The 19,013-nt window shown below is 41.3% G+C and overlaps 1 protein-coding gene across 1 annotated transcript; it reads left to right on the top strand.

Moving 5' to 3' along the window:
• Positions 1–12,341: 12,341 nt before the first annotated feature.
• GFY (golgi associated olfactory signaling regulator) lies at positions 12,342–15,833 on the top strand. Its single transcript, XM_025175985.2, has 2 exons — positions 12,342–12,474; positions 15,159–15,833. Exons 1-2 carry the CDS (start codon positions 12,342–12,344, stop codon positions 15,422–15,424), a joined length of 399 nt encoding a protein of 132 aa, XP_025031753.1. The 3' UTR covers positions 15,425–15,833.
• Positions 15,834–19,013: the final 3,180 nt, after the last annotated feature.

The following is a 19,013-nucleotide window of genomic DNA, read 5'->3' as shown; positions in this document are numbered from 1 at the left end:
TGAGGGAAGTTTGGAGGGACTCCTGACTCCCTGGGCCTTAATCCTAACTCTTGGAAACACTTTCTGTGCAGAGCGGGCATAAAGGTTGAAGTTGATTCTTACATCAGATTAGCTATTTTATAAACAAGAACAAATAGCAAAAGGTCAGGTGATGAACAGCCAAACAACCAATGACTGAAAAAGGTGGGAGGAAGGGTTTCGAATTTAAACTTTGGAACTAACATACACTCAGATGCATATAATGACTTATAATATGATAAACATGAAAAAAGACATAATTCTTATAGTACAATCGCCTGCCCTTGTAATGTAGAAGCGTGTCACTAAAGATATTAGTTCTTCTTCCTTCCCCTTGCTCCATCAGCTTGGGGAGATAGAACCATCTCACAAGAAATAAAAAAAATCAAATTTAAAAGAGAAAAAGCAAAAATAATTTTAAACTTTAAATATTAAAATTGTAAATTGGCAAGGGTACAGGAGATAGTTTACAGTATATAGCTGCCCAACTTACAATATATAGCAGATGGCAAATGGGTTAAACTAGAAAAGCCAAGAGACCACAAGATGGCATTGGTCTACTTCAGAAGACTTGTGTCCATATTATTGTAATTATTATTATATAGAACAAATGGATGTTACAGGAAAATGTCCTATTTTGTCCAGACAATTAAAGAATATTGAACTTAAGCACACATAGAAAAATCAAGATCAACATTCTTATAGCTGGAATTTCCAGCTAAAACTTTCCTGTGCTATAGAGGACAGTTGTTCTTGGGAACACATGCTCCTTCTCCTCCAACTGTTACCTGAAAAATCATTTTTCTTGGAAATGCTGCTTTAATTAGAGGACGAAGGACAATGATGGTAGCTTTCTCCTTCTTTCCATCTTTGCACATAGCTTCTTGTGGTATTTCTCTGGAATTCTCTCTTTAATTTTTTTTTATTTAAACTTTTTTCTTATCTAGGAGAGGGCATTTCAATATGCCTATGTGCCAGAGACATTTCTCTGTGACAAAAAAAATCTCTCCATTGTGAATGTTGACTGAAACTTCAACATTAGTTGGTTGCCGACTGGCAGTGCCGACCGGCAGTGAATGTGTGGTGGGGGTTCCAGCCTTCACATTCACTACAAAAGGTGACATTGGCAAGAGTTCTGTTTCCCCCATCTCTTAGAACAAACCCAGCCGAAAGCTCTCTTGGAGTTTTCTACAGTATTTCTTTTCTTTTGCTTCTTTCATGGAGTGTGTGTAAATCTGGGTCTGGAGGGAGAAGAGATGAGGCGATTTGTGTTGTTATCATTCAAGACTAGAATTCTCCACCAGAGAATTCGGGGAAGTATTTAGAATTCTGGAAATTGGAGTCCACACATTTTTCTGGTTCCATGGTGGGTAAGTCTTCTGTAGAGTAGCAAGGCTATGCTGAGTGGAAATGAGAAAGGTTGTAGCTTAAAATAACCTAAACTACTGAAATTAAAAGGTATCCACGCCCATCTGCTTCAGACTTGGGCCTGCCTGCCTCCCTGCCTTCTTGAACAGCTCATCAGTGGTGGCACCTACCAAGGGGTTGAGGCCCTAGCAGTTGGCCAAGAATTTCTGGATGCTAACCCCGGGAATAGGATTTGAGAATTTAGAAAATAAGGAAGCATGACATGATAGTAGCCAAAGTCTCTCGGTTCTTTGAGAAGGAGCCTTCTTCTAGGAAAGAATAGGGCAGTTGATTTTTCCCGGGAAAAAAGGCCCTCTGTATCTTTTAAATTAATCTTTTAATCAGGCATGGAGATGGCAGTCTTTCTGGAAAGAGCAAAGCAATGTGTCATCTTCTCTAAAGTTATCAATAGCAACACAGCTGACCAGGTTGATCTCAATAGGGCTAATTAGGCTTCCGGACCAGAGATGCATAGCCAGATATGAAACCGTTCTCATAAATTAATGGCACTGGGCACCTCCCCCAGATGTGCAATTCTGTCTGGCGTAATCCTTCCTCAGAGAGTGGGTGTTTGACTTTTAGTGAGACACAGTCCGCCCCTTCCCACATACGCACACATACAGACACACGCAAATAGATGCAGAGACACATTTCTTTCACATTAAGGAACTTTAACCAACCAAACCAAGCACAAGCTGGAAAGATGAAATTAACTTACGGCTAGAAATAATGAGACATATGAGGATACTTTTCTACTTATTGTTTTGTTGCTTTTTTTCCTTTAGCAGCATAAATATTAAGCTGATAATCTTCTCCAAGTCCCTTCCCTGAAATCTTGCTATCTAGTGGGACCTTGGAAGTGGGCCTTTTCCACGGCTGCCCCTACCTTAAGGAACACCCTCCCCCCGCCGATCTGGGAGGCCCCCACCCTTTTAGCCTTTCAGAAGGCCATCAAGACCTGGGTTTTTACCCAGGTGCTGAGGTAGAGTGAGGATGTCTGGAGTTGGTTGTGGGGCAGCCCAAGGGGATGATTGAGGTGCCAGGTTCTGTTCTGGTTTTATGGTTTATGGTTTTATAGTTCTGGGTTTTATTGTTGTTGAGCTGCCCAGAATTGTGTTTTAAGATGAGCGGCCATACAAATCTTTTAAATAAATAAATAAACAAACAAACCACATGATGGCTGTGAACTACATGCTTAATGTGGGTGTGGGTGCGTGTCTCCAACAGAACGTATCCCATTTTTTTTCTTTGTAATCCTTAAAAAAAATTTCAGCCCGATGATGCCTCCTTCCTGTGTGTGGATGGTGCCGTTTCAGTGCCACAATGACCCACATTTGTAGAATGGGTTGGGTATATTGAATTTGCTTTATTAATTTCAAGGTTTAGGAAAAAGATGTCCATGGAGGCAAAATGGGGGCTGTGCTGGAAAGACATATTGAAATCCTTCCTCTGCCACAAACTTTCCTGGGTGATCTTGAATCTGTCTCTAGCTTTCGCCCGAAATATCCTGATGACTGCCCTATGAAGTAGAAAGACACATTAGGTAAACTCTGCTGAGCAGAATATTTGTTGGTTTAAAATATTTTTATCCTATTAAAAAAATCTGTTGGTGGCAGTTGGAAAATGGTAATTGAAAGTAGAATTTAATATGCTTTTGCTATTTAAAACCCAGTATTTAGAGATACTGGGCATATTTTAAAACCTCAAACCAGCAAGGGTGGGAGAACCAGCTGGAAATCTGGTAATAACAGGCCTCTGGGTAGGTAAAGAGGTATGAATCCTGGAATTATTTCTGTGCTATAAAGCACCGAGAGCCCGTTTGGTGTATAGGTAGTCCTAGACTTATGACCGTTTATTTAACAACTATTCGAAGTTATGACGGTGCTGAAAAAAGTGACTTACGACCAGTCCTCGCACTTACAATTGTTGCAGCGTCCCCGTGGTCACATGATCAAAATTTGGGTGCTTGGCAACCGGCATGTATTTATGATGGTTGCAGTGTCCCAGGGTCACGTGATCGCCATTTGTGACCTTCCCAGGGGCTTCCAACAACCAAAGTCAATGGGGGAAGCCAGATTCACTTAACATCCACGGTGATTTGTTTAAGGACCGAGGTGATTCGGTTAACAAAATACTCAACTCAAAAAGGTCATAAAATCAGGTGTGACTCACTTAACGACCTCATTGCTTAGCAATGGAAGTTCCAGTCCCAATTATGGTCATAAGTCAAGAAGTACGTGTAATGGTTAAGGCACCAGGCTAGAAACTGGGAAACCGTGAGTTTTAGTGCTGCCTTAGGCCCTGTTGCCCATAAAAGTCAGGCACCTGAGTTGGCGCAAAGCTGGAAAGAACCTAGTCCCTGAATTTGAGAGAGAAATACCCAATACCTTTGCAAAGTGGCTTTTTCACCCTCCCCCCATATGAATTACAAATACTTCAGGCAAAGCAAAAGGCATTTATTAAAGGGGTGGTCAAGTCTTTATATAGGATATAGTAACAAGTGATACATACATTTGATATATGTGATGTGTCAGAAAGCAACAAATGAAACAATGAAAGACATTGATGTGCAATAAAGGCTTTGTTTTGTTAGACATGAGAAAAGACAGACACCCTTAAAATATATTGCATCTCCTCCGTTCCCACCTGGGTTTGTTTCTTTAAAACTTGCAACTTTAATCAAGGACTTCAGAATTCAGCCCTATTGTTTCACTGATGGCCTGAAAGGGCTAGTTTTTGCACGTCAAAGGAAATGGCTTTGACTCAAAAGAAAAACATGGTTTCCTGAACTTCAAAAGGAGGCATGGATGCCATGCTAAAATGCTAATATCACCTTTACTAAATTGCTAATAATAAAGCCTAAAAGTCTACATAACAAAGCCAGTTGGGTGACCTTGGGCCACTCACTCTCTCTCAGCCCTAGGAAGAAGCAGGGCAGGGCAAACCACTTCTGAAACCATGCCAGGAAAACTGCAGGGACTAATCCAGGCAGTCACCGGGACTCAACACTGACTCGAACGCACAAATACAAAATAAAAATAAAGACATTAAATGTCAACCCACACCCCAATTTGTACCTCTTGAAGAGTGCCTGTTGTGTTCTCTACAACTGAGGCTGCCACAAACTGGCCTCAGCTTTTCTACACAAGAAATGAGGTGATGGTTCACATGAGAGGCTCAGAGCTCTCCAACCAGACTACTTTCCTAATTCAAGAGCAACAGAAGTAGAAGGGAGGCCTCTTCTTCTAATTGTCCCAACTTCTGACATTCCTTATGGGTACTTTCTGACAAGCAACGATTCTGCCCCTCAGCTTTTCTGAGGCCAGTTTATGTGTGTTTTAGATGGCCTGCTTTTAGTAGCAGAATGCTCTAAGCAGGGCGAGTGTACGTGTTTCTGAGTTTATAGAGATCGCAGAGAACCAGCAACAGCCATTAATACAGCCTTTCTGGCCATTAGCTGAACACACAATATGGTCATGAGCTAATGAGTGCTTCCTCGCTGGCCAGTAATGAATGGTCCATCTTAATGCCTCAGTTTTATGCCTAAACACACTTCCTTCTGTTAAAGAAAGAAAGAAAATAGAGTGTTAACATTTCTGAGCTTGCCATAGGGAGAGGCCTCCTTTATCTTCCAGACTTCCAGTGGCATGATGGTATAGGATTGCTCTGTGCAGTCCTGCCACCCAGCACGGCAAAATAGCAGGAGCCAGGAGGTGGGGTGAGCCAGTGTCCCCTCCCATGAGAGAACAGGCCATCTTCAAAACACAAGGCATGCTACTTGAAGTGACAGCCGAAACACCGTTATTGGAGTTACACGGCCATTCAGAAGAGCTTTAGCACAAGCTGTATTCACGTGACTCACACCTCAGGAAGAATTTCTAGTTAGCAAGTGGGCATGCAGTGCCATTTTATCCTACTTGAGGTATAGAACACAGGTTAAAACAATCCAGGATGCAGCTCTTTGGAGTTCAAAGGTTATGGGAAGCCTGTGAAATTGATTAAAGAACCACAAGTGATGGGGTAAAATTACTAACCAGAGCTAGTGTGAGCCTGTTGGGTGAATAGCCTTGTAAGTAAAGCAACAACAGTGATTACCTGCTGGGGGTAAGCAGAGAAAGGTGAAGATCTAGCAAAAAAGGGGACTTCAGCTTCTCCTAATTCATGACCTTCAGATAAACCAAATTAATTTCAGCAGAGGGTGGAGATACTCCAGCTCTTCTGTTGTAGATGTAGCGGACAATTGCTCAATCATTTAGTTGGAACTGCCTTCCTTTGAGGGCTTCCAGGAAAGTGCTTAAATTCTAAGCCTGTTGTAATATAATTTCTTGCAGACCTGCTTATATCACCCACTGTTTCCCTCTCAGTCAAGAACTGTTTCACTCTGCAGCTTGTTAATATGCCAGTAACATCTTCTATACTTGCAATGTCTTCCTCAATTCACTCTCTCACATGGCCTCTTGGGAGATCTTAGGAGGAGGATTAATTCAAGTTGTAACCTGCCTTTCTACCTGAAGGATACTCAAGAATGTTCAGTCCTTTCACTTTGAGACCAGTATGATGTAGTGCTTAGAGTATTGAACTGGTATCAAGTCCTGGGTTCAGTTACCACTTAGCCTTTATGACGAAGATGGTTTTCCCAGGGCCAGACTCAGCCATGGTACTATGGGTGTGGTGACTCCTGCAATTTTACCATGAGCTGTGGTGCTAGCCACCAGCTTGGCTGCTTTCAAAAACAGGTTGGACCAATTCATGGAAGTCATGGGGATCAGTAGCTATTAGCCTTGATGGCAGTGTGATGCCTCTGAAGGCCCTCTGCTGGGAGACTCCTGGGCTGCCTTGCGCAGTTGGTTGGCCACTGTGAGAACAGACTCTGGACTTGATGGGCCAGGGGTCCGATCCAGCAGAGCACTGCTTACATTCTTATGTCTCTGATCTGGTCTTGGGCTGGCTGTGCTGGGCCTAAGCCACTTCACAGATTTGTTACGAAAGTCAGATAATGAGGGAAGAGGAGGGTGGATAGGTCTTACATTACCTTGTAGGCTTTGAAAGGTGGAGCGAGAAATAAAAGCCTTTTTTCAAAAGCCTTTTAGTTTAGCAATTGCTTTAGTTCGTTTGTTTTTCTTGCCACTTGCCTTGCTTCCTCCTCAGTGAGACCTGAAGTGGCTTAAACACGTCTGGTCCACACAACACACTAAGCCAAAAACAGAGCGAACCATATCCTGGCTTAGCATGATTTATAAAGCCAGCCTTTGAATACCTGTTAAATAGTTTTTCTCAAAAGACATAGCATATAGATCTTTTTTCTGCTCTGTTTTTTTTTCACCTTCCATGTTCAGTCCAGCTATCAGAGGGAAAAGCCCTATAGGCCAATCTAACTAGGCTAACTTTTACACAATTCTTCTGACTCCCATTAGCAGTCTCCTGTCTAATCTCCTTGCCCTGTCCCCCGCAAAATCTTAACACAATTTTTTACAATACCTACATCATATAGAATTTGGCTGGCTTTTCCTAAGCTGGTGCCTTCCTGAGGGAACAGCTAATAAGCCCATTATTCCTACCTGCTGATTTTTCTGGTTGGAGGTGGTGAGATGATAGTACATTAAATTCAGAGGGTGCCCTTCTGGGAAAGCGGGGATAAAGTCTTCAAGCAAGTGTGTTGCTAAGCTCTTCTCTCCCGGGGCTCATAATTTGTCAGCTTCTTCTCTTTCCCTTGAGACAAGAGAACTTGGTAAAAGGGGTGGAGCGTCTGTCTCTGCACATCCCTACTATTCTACCTGGCTGCAAACAGTTTCTTTCAGGTTACCTGGATCAATTTCTTTTCCGTGGGCAAGTGGCCATTTCAGAAGCCCCAACTTATATTGGATGGTATGTACCCACTCAGCTCTTTAGATCTTCCTGTTTGTTTCTGCCTTTCAAAATATCCTTCTGGCAACTGTATAGATATGTAGAAGTCTTCTAGTAAGCATCATTCCTCTGTGAAAAAACTTGCTTCTTTTTTTCAAGTTTGTTTTTGAGTTTTGATTAGATTCTTTTAAAAAAAGTATGTATACAGTATATATATATATATATATATATATATATATATATACGCACGTGTGTGTGCGCGCATATATGTACATATATGTACACACACACACTCTTTGATAAAAAGGTGACATAAATAATTTTATTTATAATGGCTGTTTAAACTCTTCAGAGCTGGGTATGAAGTTGGGGAATATATTCTGGGCAAATTCCAGCTGTATATTTTTGCTTAGAAATTATTTATATCTCATTCACCACATCTAGACTATGTGGATTTTAGGAGGCCAAAAAATCCTATGAACTGCAGCTTTATAATCTGCAGAATATAGGAAAAAAATGAAATTGATCAGAAGGGAGGCATTAATTTATAGAGTAATTTGATGCTGACATACTCAGAAGTAAGTTCAATTCAGTGGGACTTATTCCTAGGTGAGTGGATATAAAATTTTGCTTCTGTAGAGGTGCAGAAAGGAACTGAAGATTAATAGATGAGAAATCTAGCAATTCTCACAGAGAAACTGTGACCTAGAAAGACAGAGAACACATGTCATTCCAATATAAGAAAAGACAGAATCATAAGGAACACTTCGCTTTTTGTAGTAAAACTCACCTTCTTCAATAGCACCCCCTAAAAATCTAGATTTTGAAAGTAACTTAGAGATACAAAAGTTTTTCATTGTGATGGCCCAGAGGCAATGGGAGATGAAAGCTGTGTAAACAATAAACCACTCTGAGGCCACCGTTGTTACTCAGGGGAGTTTAGGCGTTGTTTTTGTAACTAGGGCTGGGTTATCACATCTTGTCAGACATTCTTGTGAAAGGCAAGGTTTCATAACCAGATTGTTCTTCCAGATCTTGCTGGTAGTGGGGTTTAATTTAACCCAGCATTCAGCTAGCCAACTTGTTTTGAATGCAAATTCTTTGAATGATGAGTGACTTTAGGGTTCTGTTACTTGCTCAGATTTGGTCATCTCTGGAAATTCATGGCAACTCATAATGATGTATTTACAAGTACGCAGGTAGAAGGTTGATTGACAGCTTAAGACTCCATATTCACAGTTCTCACACCAGATTTTTAGGTGGCAGCACATACCTTCAGATCCTTAGAAACACAATTCAGCCCCCTCATCTTTTTTGCTGAATCCAACTCTCCAAAATACTGTCAGGTTTTTAAAAAATTTATTTCTGACACTTAGATCTTCACTGCACATATGTTTCGTGGAAGTGATGGAGGGCTATTAAGTTTATGTAATTTTTGGCCATTGACAAGGACAGCCATCAGCAAATTCAGACTTTGGTCATTTCCATGCTAGCTATTTATAGGATCTACGAAGCATCACCTAGGCATTGTTAAAGTGATATAAAGCCTATCCTCAGTACTATTATTTTGGCTTGATGGCTGGAAGATTCTTGAAGAATCTTTCAATCACTAGTGCAAAAAGCATCTGTAAACGTCTTCTCACAATTACAGAAAAATATAATTAGAATACCCCTAGAGAACATCTGACTTAATCCTGAATCCAATTAAAATGCTAATCACAAGCTAACAAGTGTGGATTCATAGATAGATAGATAGATAGATAGATAGATAGATAGATAGATAGATAGATAGATAGATAGATAGATAGATAGATATCAGTAGGGTTGGGGAAAACCTAGTTTTGCAGCAATGTAATTTAAGCTCAGTGAAGACTGAACATGCTCAGGGACCAAGAAATGCTGCTTGACTATGAAAGAAATTCAGTGGAATATGGAATGGGGAGGGAAAGACTTGCATGACATATCCTAGAACAGTGTTCCTCAACCTTAGCGACTTTAAGATGAGTAGACTTCAACTCATCATGGCTGGGGAATTCTGGGAGTTGAAGTCCATTCATCTTAAGGTTGCCAAGGCTGAGAAAAACTGTCCTAGAAGGATCAAAAGTCAATTGTAACTTTGAAAAAGTTATGTGGCCTTGGCCTAGGATTCGGGAGTTGGAATCCAACACTTCTAGAAGGCAAGAGGTTGAGGAGGATAATGTAGGTTGTTTTAAATGCATGCTGAGTAATGTAGATGGTGGACAAACATTTCTCCATACTTGATGTTCCATGAGGAGCTTTCCAGTTTCTCCTTTCCTTCATCCCCCTTCTGTTTTTCTGCCTGTGCCACTCTTCCAGCAGTCAGCATCCCTTAGCTGTCATTGTGAGGTTATGGGGGTTCTTCCTTCCAAGTTTCCCCCCCTATTTTTTACAAAGTTTAAGATTCCCAAGACTGCTGATATCAGTGTAGGCTTTTGCGGCCAATATCTGTTGGGTAGTGTTGAGCTTCACTGGTGACCATGGTCTAAACAGTAGATTTCCTGACGTTTCATCAGCAACTGTGGCTGGCATCCTCAGAGCCTGTCTAGACCATGGCCACTAAACCCTGAAGCTCAGCACTGCCCCACTGGCGATATCAATTAATCCTGTATGGATATTGCCTACCTGTCTAAGGATGACATTTGCAGACTGAACATAGAAGTCCAGGAAACACAGCTTGTAGACTGAGTGCGTGGACTAGCCATTTAAAACAATTCATCTGAGATAGTGCAGAGAAGTGTATTTATGCCTCAGATTGCTGCCTGATGACTTTCAAGTGACAAAGGTGACTGAAAATGCATAATTATTGCTGAATGCAGAAGGCTGGAGCTCTCCACTGAGTGGCAGGCAAACCACATCAGCTCCTGCACAGTGTGAGGAACGGTATGCAAAGGGTTTGTGTGTCCAATAGAGAACATTCAGAAGATACAGTATGTGATTGGTATTGTATTTGTAAGCACTTTTATCTTCCTCCATAGAAATTCCCTGGTGTGTATGTCTGGAAATGAATCTACGCTGTGTTGCTCTTTGCCTGCTCTTCCTTATAAGTCTGAGCTATGCAAGGGCTGATGTATCACCAAGCACATCCCTCTACTCCTCTTCTTCATCCCTCCCCACCATATTGTCATCCACGCCGCAAATGTTCTCTGAATCCACGCAAGATCCCAAATCTCTTCTGCACCCCAGGCCAGACACCAACTCTCTACCCAATTCCTCCCTGGCTCAGGAGAACCAGACTCAGCCCTCGGTCTCCACCCACCAAATTGAGAATGCTGAGTTGCCCCAAGAAGAAGAGGATATCGCTCCTTTCAAGTTTTCTGACCCAAACATGGAAGATTCAGGAAAAAGTCATCAGTGGGAGGCTGCAGCTGGGGGCGTGACAATCGTGCTGATGAAACCCAAAGGTGAAGGACAGTTGGAAAGGAGGTTCCTTGGGGGAAAGCTCATTTTTGTTCAGTTGAATCTGGGATTCTTGAATGGTCCAGATTGAGCTTATAGATTTAGCTTCAAGCACTATAATAGAGATAATGCTTGAATGTTTAGAAGTTGGTCCAGCCTAATGAGTTATGGTAATAGGGATAAGCATTCAAAATTACCTTTCCTTCTAATAATCCACAGGAGCTTTTATTTGTTACATGCACCATGATGTCATTGTGCAAAAGGTGTTAAGTCCTGAGTGATGTCGCCATAATGTACATGATATTATTTGCCTCCCCTTGGCCTTTCTCTTGGACACCCATGCCAAGATTTTAGAAAAACTTTAGCTTGGGATGAAGGGGAATTGAGACTGAGACATATACAATCACAAATGGCATAGATGATCTGGATCAAGCTTTTCTCCTCTCACTATGTCAAACCTTGAAGTCATCCATTGATGCTAAACGCAGGGAGATTTAGAATTGATAGAAGGAAATTCCCTTTTTACAAAGAGCTTTGTTAAACCATGAAATTTGTTGATAGCCATTGTGGTGGTTCCATGTTCTATGCTCTTCTGGTTCCTCTGTAACAGAGATCTGGAAGCGGCAATGCCTCAGTGTATTAGCATGTGACTGGTCATTGTAAATTCTTGGATTCTCTAAAAAGGCTGTGGATGACTGAGAGTCAAAAATTCTCATCCTATAGTCTGAAAGAGCAATGCAATAGAGAAATGGTTCTACTAAATTTGACTAGTACTCCATGCAGTCCGGTTCCCTTTCCTTAAAAGAGTATTGTGCTATGAAAAAAGATGGAGGAAACTGTAGGAAAGCAGGGCAGGTTTGCATATGGAAGTCGAAATTGCTGGAATCCCTTACAAACCTCTGTGACTGAGGAAGAACAATTGCAGATTAAAACCTGCTTGGGAAGCACTTTCGGAATTTGTTGGAAGTATCTATCTGGAGGCTGCAGGATCACGCACAGACCCCAAAAATCTTAGTCAGATTCCATAGATACAGAAAAATAATAATCTGGGAGTGATAGAGGGGAAGATTATGCAATACATGGCTGGAAAATAATCATTGATTTTAATTTTAGATCAAATTTAACATTTTTCTCACCCAGCTCCACTGTTTTAATTATTGTACCATACTGTTCCAAAGCCAATTGCACTCTACAGACTCAGATAAATGTGTGTCTCCCTGGGGTAAGTAAATTCAGCAGGGCTAGAATAGCCAGGTGCATGAGGTGTCTTAGGTAGGAGAGAAAGAGATTTGAGTCTGTTCAGTGTGCTAAGAGCTTGATTTCTTGGCTCTTTGTAAAAAGGAAAAAGTGCAGTTGGGGTGGGCAGGTTGCTTTCAATGAAAACTGATAGCTAGTAGTCATCATAGTCTCTGGCTCTAAACCCAGGTTAACAAAACACAGTTGCTCTGAATACCCCTATGTCCAAACAAATAGATCACATTGTAGCTTAATCCAACATGGGGAGGCAATGGCTGGGTGTCCTTTAATATGCCGAAGCATTATTAGCCAACTCTACTTTATCCTAGTCTGGTATATTGTATGTGAACCCAGGCATTTTTTTTTTCTATAAAGGTCAACTAGGAGTTGGGGAACCTCATGGGGCAGCCGGCCATGCCATGGGTCTGTTCCTTGGGGGCTGCGGCTTGCTGCTGTGCGTTTTCATTGGAATCTATTGTGCCTACAGTCGAGGAGCCAAGAAAGAACCGTTTGCCCACCATCGCTTGTACCAGGAGGCATTTGATGACCCTGGTAAACCTGCTTTCCAGGGCTTTTGGGATGGGAAGGGTCACTTAGTGGGCACTGTCAATGTCTTTATTCTGTATTTTGCTCCCAGGAGGAGATGAAAAACTTACTCCTTCTGAATCAGTGTTGTTGATAGCCTTTGGGTGTAAAAATCGTGGTGGGGGGGGGAAGGGTTGACAGGTAGTCCTCATTTAACGACCACTCATTCAATGACCATTATGACAGCACTGAACGAGTGGTACTTACGACTAGTCCATCCCAGCACCCCATGGTCAAGTGATTGCAATCTGGGCACTTGGCAATCAGCTCGCACTTACAACAGCTGCAGTGTCCCATGGTCATGCGATTGCCATTTGCAACCTTTCCTGCCAGCTTCCCACAAGCAAAGTCAATGGAGAAGCCAGCAGGAAGGTCACAAGTCATTCTGCTAAGTTGCTTGCACTTCCGCGCGTGGCAGGAGCCACCCCGGCCCTACCATGCTCGCACCACGCCTCACCGGCCACCTGCGCACTCTCCTCCACCCAGCAGCAGCCACTTACTTGCCTGCCGGCCTGGTTGCAAGCCACTTAGGACTTGCTTAATGACTTGTGATCCTCGCTTAACGACAGCAGTAGGGAGTGCTGGGATTGCTACTGCTAAGCATTGCAGTCAAATGACATCACACTTTACAGTAATTTTATTGAGCATTACAATTAAAAAGATAAGAATTAATACAAACTAAAGAAAAAAGAAAAAATAGAAAGTACAGAAAAGAGAGAAAGAAAAAAAGGAAGATATATAAAGAAATGACTTCCCCCTTCCTAACAACAAATTTATCACCTCTTATAATACATCAGATGATCTCTTCTTCCCATATCTCATCTCTTATCTATAAACAAATCTTTAAAAACCTCATCATTCAGTCCTGGTCAGCAAAAGTCCATTAAGGGTTACCAAAGATAACAACATATCTATTTTAGCCTTGATCAAATAAGCCAACTTTATATTCGTTCCTTTTACTTTTAACAATCTTGATCTTTTCATATTCCTTTCCTTTACTTTTAACAATCTTAATCCTTAATCCCCTCAAATAAAGTCCTGGAACTTGATTTTTTTCTTATTTTTTCTTTGTCCTTTCTCACAAAATTCTTCACAACTTTAAAAGGTCTCTTGTAAATCCAGTATAAGAAAGTTATCCAAGTCACTCCTTTGGTTTGGTAAAACATCAAGCCATTTCATCTGTATATCCAGTGTAGCATCTCCTTCTACATCATTTTCACAGCCTGTCATTTTTAGATCTATTTTCAAATCAGATTCAGTCTTATCTGGTAATGCTTGTTCCTTTTCCATATCATCTTCCAAACACAGTCTATCTATAATGTCAGACATTTTAAAAAGTAACTTCTGGGTCCATTGTTTACAAATATCCTTCAATACATCCAATGTTAAAGTATATTTTGCTCCATCTGTATTAGTAAGTAAGTTTAAATACTCTTCTCCTTTAATTGTAATCTTGAGTTCCTTCTGGTTCCCTCTAGTCCAACCTTCAAAATCCCATCTTATCATATTTTTTGTAAGTATTCAAAACATCAGCATTTTCCCACAGGAAAGATTCTTATAATTAGACTCAAAATCTTATTTCAAATCCATCTGGACCCTTAATCTGTTTATAACTTTCCAAAATCAACACTCTCATCATGCTTTTGCTGTTTATTCCAAAAACAGAGAGAATTTTTTAAGTCCTTAAACTTGTATAAAACTTTTTTCGCTAAGGATTGAAGGAAACTCACCCAATGTCCTAAAATTTGCTGTTATGAAGATTCCTAATATCCAAAAAGCAGTTAAGCAATTTCCAAAGGTGATTAAGAAAGGAAGCATGCAAACTCTCTGTCCTTTTTAAAGGCGCTGAGCCACGGTTTGGGCTACGATGGCCTTCCCTCGTCTCCCAGCACTCTAAACTGCCAGAGACTGCTATTATGCAGTCTCCTTGTGAGGAGCAGCTGTCTGGAGCATTTGTGGGCAATCCCAGCCCTTTCCTTGTCCAGAGAGGAATTACAAAGAGTCAGCTTTTCACTCCGGCTCTTCATTCTGCTGCGGTTGTCAGTTCACCATTTCTTCCCCGGAGGTCCGTGACGTTGCACTTTACGATTGCATCACTTAGCAGCAGAAATTCTGGTCCCAATTACCGTTGTTAAGCAAGGACTACCTGTACAATGAAAACATCCAGTCATAGAAACAGGAATGAAACTAGGCTCATAAGGGTGTTCTTGTACCAAATCTTGTGAAAAAGGTCTTTGCCAGGCACCAAAAAGACATTGATATAGGTGCCAGGTGATGCTTCTTGAAAAAAAAGCATTATAAGCACTGGCATGCCATAACTTAAGGGCATTTTACTGGGCAATGCCTTACTCACTTGAGATGGTGGGAGTGCCCCAAGGAAGACCATCTCACAACAATCATCACAGTGCATAAATAAGTGGGAGGGGAGGGAAGGTCTAGGGAGGGCATCAAATAGCATTCTCATATAATAATGTCTCCCATGGCAACCATTTTGTGAATGGGCAAGCCCTCCCAACAGCCATTTTGGGAGAGCACCCATGTCAGGCACTGAATATTTCAAACGCTCCAACCCATCCCAGACCTGGAGTGATAAACTGATAGATAGACTGCATATCTTCCTTTAACTTCCAGCTCTCTCATTTTCTTTTCAGCTCTCTTCTTGGACAGCCCCAAAGATTATGACTGGTTCTTCTATGAAACAGATGGTTATGTCTACCCAACGCCTTCACAAACCCAACTTAAACCAATCCAGGTCCTCTCAATCCCAGCTCTCAAGCAACCCTCTCCTGTGGTTGAAATGTCACCCGAGAAACTTGCCAGTCCTGAGACAAGACCAGACGCCAAGGAGCTACAACGAAGTACAGTGAAGCTGGAATGCCTGTCCCCATCCAACCTAAACCTTGGAAATCTCATCTGAGGTCCAGGTCCTCTCTAGCAGCTCCCCCTTTCTCCAGTTCAACTCCTTTCTCTTATTTTATTTTGTTCAATGTATATCTCAATCTGGAATAATTAGGCTAAGTGTGGTTGGAAGGAAGAATGGCTCCCAACAATGATGAAAACAGTCCACCTTCCTAAATTAGGCTGTTAGATGGTAGATCTGGTGGTTGATATATAGCTTGCTTGTATATACAAAACATTCCAGTATATGTAACCATGAGATGCAATAAACAATTGGTTCTGCTTTGCTGAAATCCAATGTGTGAATCTCAGGTTTTCATCTCTGCATTGCTAGGGTCTCCTGACTAGAAAAGTTACCCTTAAACCCATTTCCAAATATATCTATTTCTGAAAGCAGAGCATGGCCGCCAGAAATGGACTACTTAGTAGTGCTATTTCATCACAAGCACCTCCTCCCCTTCTTTAGACTTTATTGTTGCATATAGTAGTTTAGATCTCAGGAGTAAAAAAAATTCTGGTTGATTTAAAATTAAACATTGTTACAGTTTTTTAAATGGTTAACTTTAAATGTTGCCAGCTATTGCAATCTTATATTTGATTTGTGTGTGTGTGTGTTTGCATGCCTGCATGAGAGAGATGATGAAATATCGGATGTTTTTATTAGTTACGGAAGAAAAATATAGCTCAGATCAGAGTTCTACTCTTTTGCAATCACTGTGTGATGTTCTTTCATTTGCCAGGGGTAGAATGTGGGCTTTAATCTTGTATCTTATAGATGGAAGAATATACAGTATATGTTTTTAATGTAGTTTGTACAATGTCTTGAGCAGCATGGACTAAAAAGTGATTGACAAATATTATAGTAAATTTATAGATCCACGCATATCAAGAAGCTGTGCTTTTCTTGCTGTCGCCTTTAAAACATAGACATTAGCTCCAGGGATTTTGGGAAAGGAACTCATTCTTAAAGGTACTCTAGTTGCTATGGAAATGGGAAATTAATAGGGAAATGCAAATGGGGAAATCTGTGGAAAAGGGGGAAATCTCTCCAACTTACTTGTGTTGTCAGCTTTTCAATTGTTTTAATTGCCAGTTGGTTGATCTTTTCTAAGCAGCCCCATCCCTTGGAAGGAAGATGGTAGAATTTACAGATGCATGTGGGGTTTTGACCTTATTTTGCTGGTAAGCCAAGCAAAACTAGTAGTTTTGGGGCCTGTTGGTATTTGGGTGGACAGTAAATCGCAGAATTGCAGGATAAACAGTGAAGTTAAAAAAAAAAAAACATCAGGAAGAAAGCAATGGCAAGACAAGCCACTTCTGTATTGTTGCCAATTGCATTCCATAAACATGCCCATGAAGTCCCAGAAGTCAAGCTCAACTTAAAGAAACCGTTACTTTTTAGCTTTATTTCAAACTGCCTTCTCCAATTTGGGCTGTCCCAGATATATCTGAATTTAATTTCCACAACTCCCAGGCATCACTGAGGAAGGCTGACCTTAAAAATGAACAAATTCACAATTGTGGATGTTGATGGTAAGCCAAAATCACATGCTTACTTCAATAGGTTTGATCTCAGACGTCTGGAAAGGTGAATGTGTTGAACTGCCTGAAATGTAACTTGTTCAAAAATGTAATATATTTATATCTGGGGTGGAAAGGTAATTCTTGATATGAACAGCAGACGGAAACACGGTGTCAAAGCTACTATTCCAAATCTTTCCTCTAGGCAAGCTACTAGAAGGGGGTGCAGGAATTCAACTGCAAGAAATACTGAACCTATTAGCTTCTAGCCATAACTAGCTAAGTAAGCAGCTTGGTTTTTTTAGTGTTCCTAAAATGACTTGTATGTCACATAACCTTAACCTGATATAAACAAATTCACACACAAAATATGCTTTTTGTTCAGTTATGCTCATGCACAGACACACACATTCTGATTCTGACTCCACTTTCATCCACATATAGCACCGGAATACATCGTGCTGGAATACATGGTCTGGTTGAATCATCTTTGCAGCATCAGTTCCTGTCTGTTGTCCTCAAGCACAATTAAGCCTGCTAGAAAATATCTGTTTCCCTCCCATATTTCCCCTCAGTCTGGTCCATCCCTTCTCCTCCATGACATCCTTATAGATGGGTGTAACTGACCTTGGCATTGGTGTAACCGACCTTGGCAATCCCTCCTCCTTAGGGATTGGAGCTAATATGCTGGAGGTGTTCCTGGCCACTGTCCAATCAATTCCATTGCTAAGCTACTGCTAGATAGAGAAATGTTTGACCAAGCTCTCTTCCCACACACAAGAATAACTGCTGCATCGTTAGAGGTAGCCACAAGAAGATGCAGATCCTGATCCAAAGGGGCACTTGCAGCGTCATCTATCCTGCTATTTTACAACTGGCACTGCCACCAAATATTCTCCTTCATAGGGTTCTTCCACATGAAAGCTTTAAACTGATGGTCTCCCTTGCTGAAACTGTCTGGAAATTAAACCACTTTAAGAAATTATCATCTGGACTTCAATCTGTTCTTCAGCTTTGGCAACAAGTGTTCTGTCTGGACAGTGGTTATGACAGTGCCTGATGGACAGATTCCCATTTCTTTACTCCTCCCATCCCTTCTGGGAAAGCATATGGCTTCCATTGATTGACCTTTTATATGAAGCCCACTGACTCCTCCTCCTATTTGACACTATTCCATCTGGCATGTCCACCACTGGACTGGTGGGAACAAAAATACCAGAGTTTAACCATTATTTCTTTCACTTAACTGGAAAGGGAAACTGACAGAACTTTTGTCAATTTCACTTGGAGGAGGGAGGGAGGGAGGGAGGAAGGAAGGAGAGGTCCATCTTTGACTAGTCCCTATGAACCTATATTAAGAAAAAGACAAGCTGTGGAGATAGGAACCAGTGGACTGGTGCTTCAGAGTACCTCTTACTGGAGATATAGAAGGAACCCATGTAATGCCTGAGTCCTACCTTGCAAAGCATGGGAGTTCAGGCTTTATGTGGGCATGTTCCTCTCCTCAGACACTGACATCTCAAGAATGATCATGGAGGGCAATAACCAATGTGTGAAACCAAGTAAGAAGCTGAGGAGTTATTTCCTTTGGTGGACAATCATTAAAACAGTTCAACCCAGAGTTCTCACTTGAGACACAACTGACCAGGCTCAAATTATCCTACTTCAGACACATTATGTGGAGACCCAGCTCTCTGGAGAAGACCCTAATGCTGGGAAAGGTGGAAGGAATGAGAAGAAGAGGACGACCACCAGCAAGGTGGATGGACTCAGTTATGATGGCAATGAGCACACAAGACCTGAAAGACCAGTTTGAAGACAGATTTGTCCTGGACAAAATCTATGTGGTTGCTAAGAGTTGACAACAACCTGATGGCATGTAATCTATTATTAAAGCAGTTACTTCAAACATTGTGAGGAGCAACATTTGCTGCCACAAGGGAAAAGGCTCTTTAAGTAATGGCAAATAGCTAAAATCAGAATCCCCTCCCCTTGGAAATTATAACTGATATCAGCATGGCTACCTTTTAGGATAGAAGAAAAGAGAAGAGGATGACCAGCAGCAAGGTGGATGGACTCGGTTACAG

The sequence above is a fragment of the Python bivittatus genome, unplaced genomic scaffold, assembly GCF_059951505.1.
Source record: "Python bivittatus isolate LINGU-HERP-01145 unplaced genomic scaffold, Pbiv_v1 ctg000440_np1212, whole genome shotgun sequence".
Taxonomy (NCBI): domain Eukaryota; kingdom Metazoa; phylum Chordata; class Lepidosauria; order Squamata; family Pythonidae; genus Python; species Python bivittatus.
Note: the sequence above shows the minus strand (reverse complement) of the source record. Positions and strands in the feature narration are given on the sequence as shown.

Bases quoted from the DNA above. Each gene is read 5' to 3' on its own strand.
- GFY (XM_025175985.2), top strand. From the start codon at position 12,342: ATGGGTCTGTTCCTTGGGGGCTGCGGCTTGCTGCTGTGCGTTTTCATT. The intron at 12,475-15,158 runs GTAAACCTGCTT...TTTTCTTTTCAG, and splicing joins GGAGGCATTTGATGACCCTG to CTCTCTTCTTGGACAGCCCC.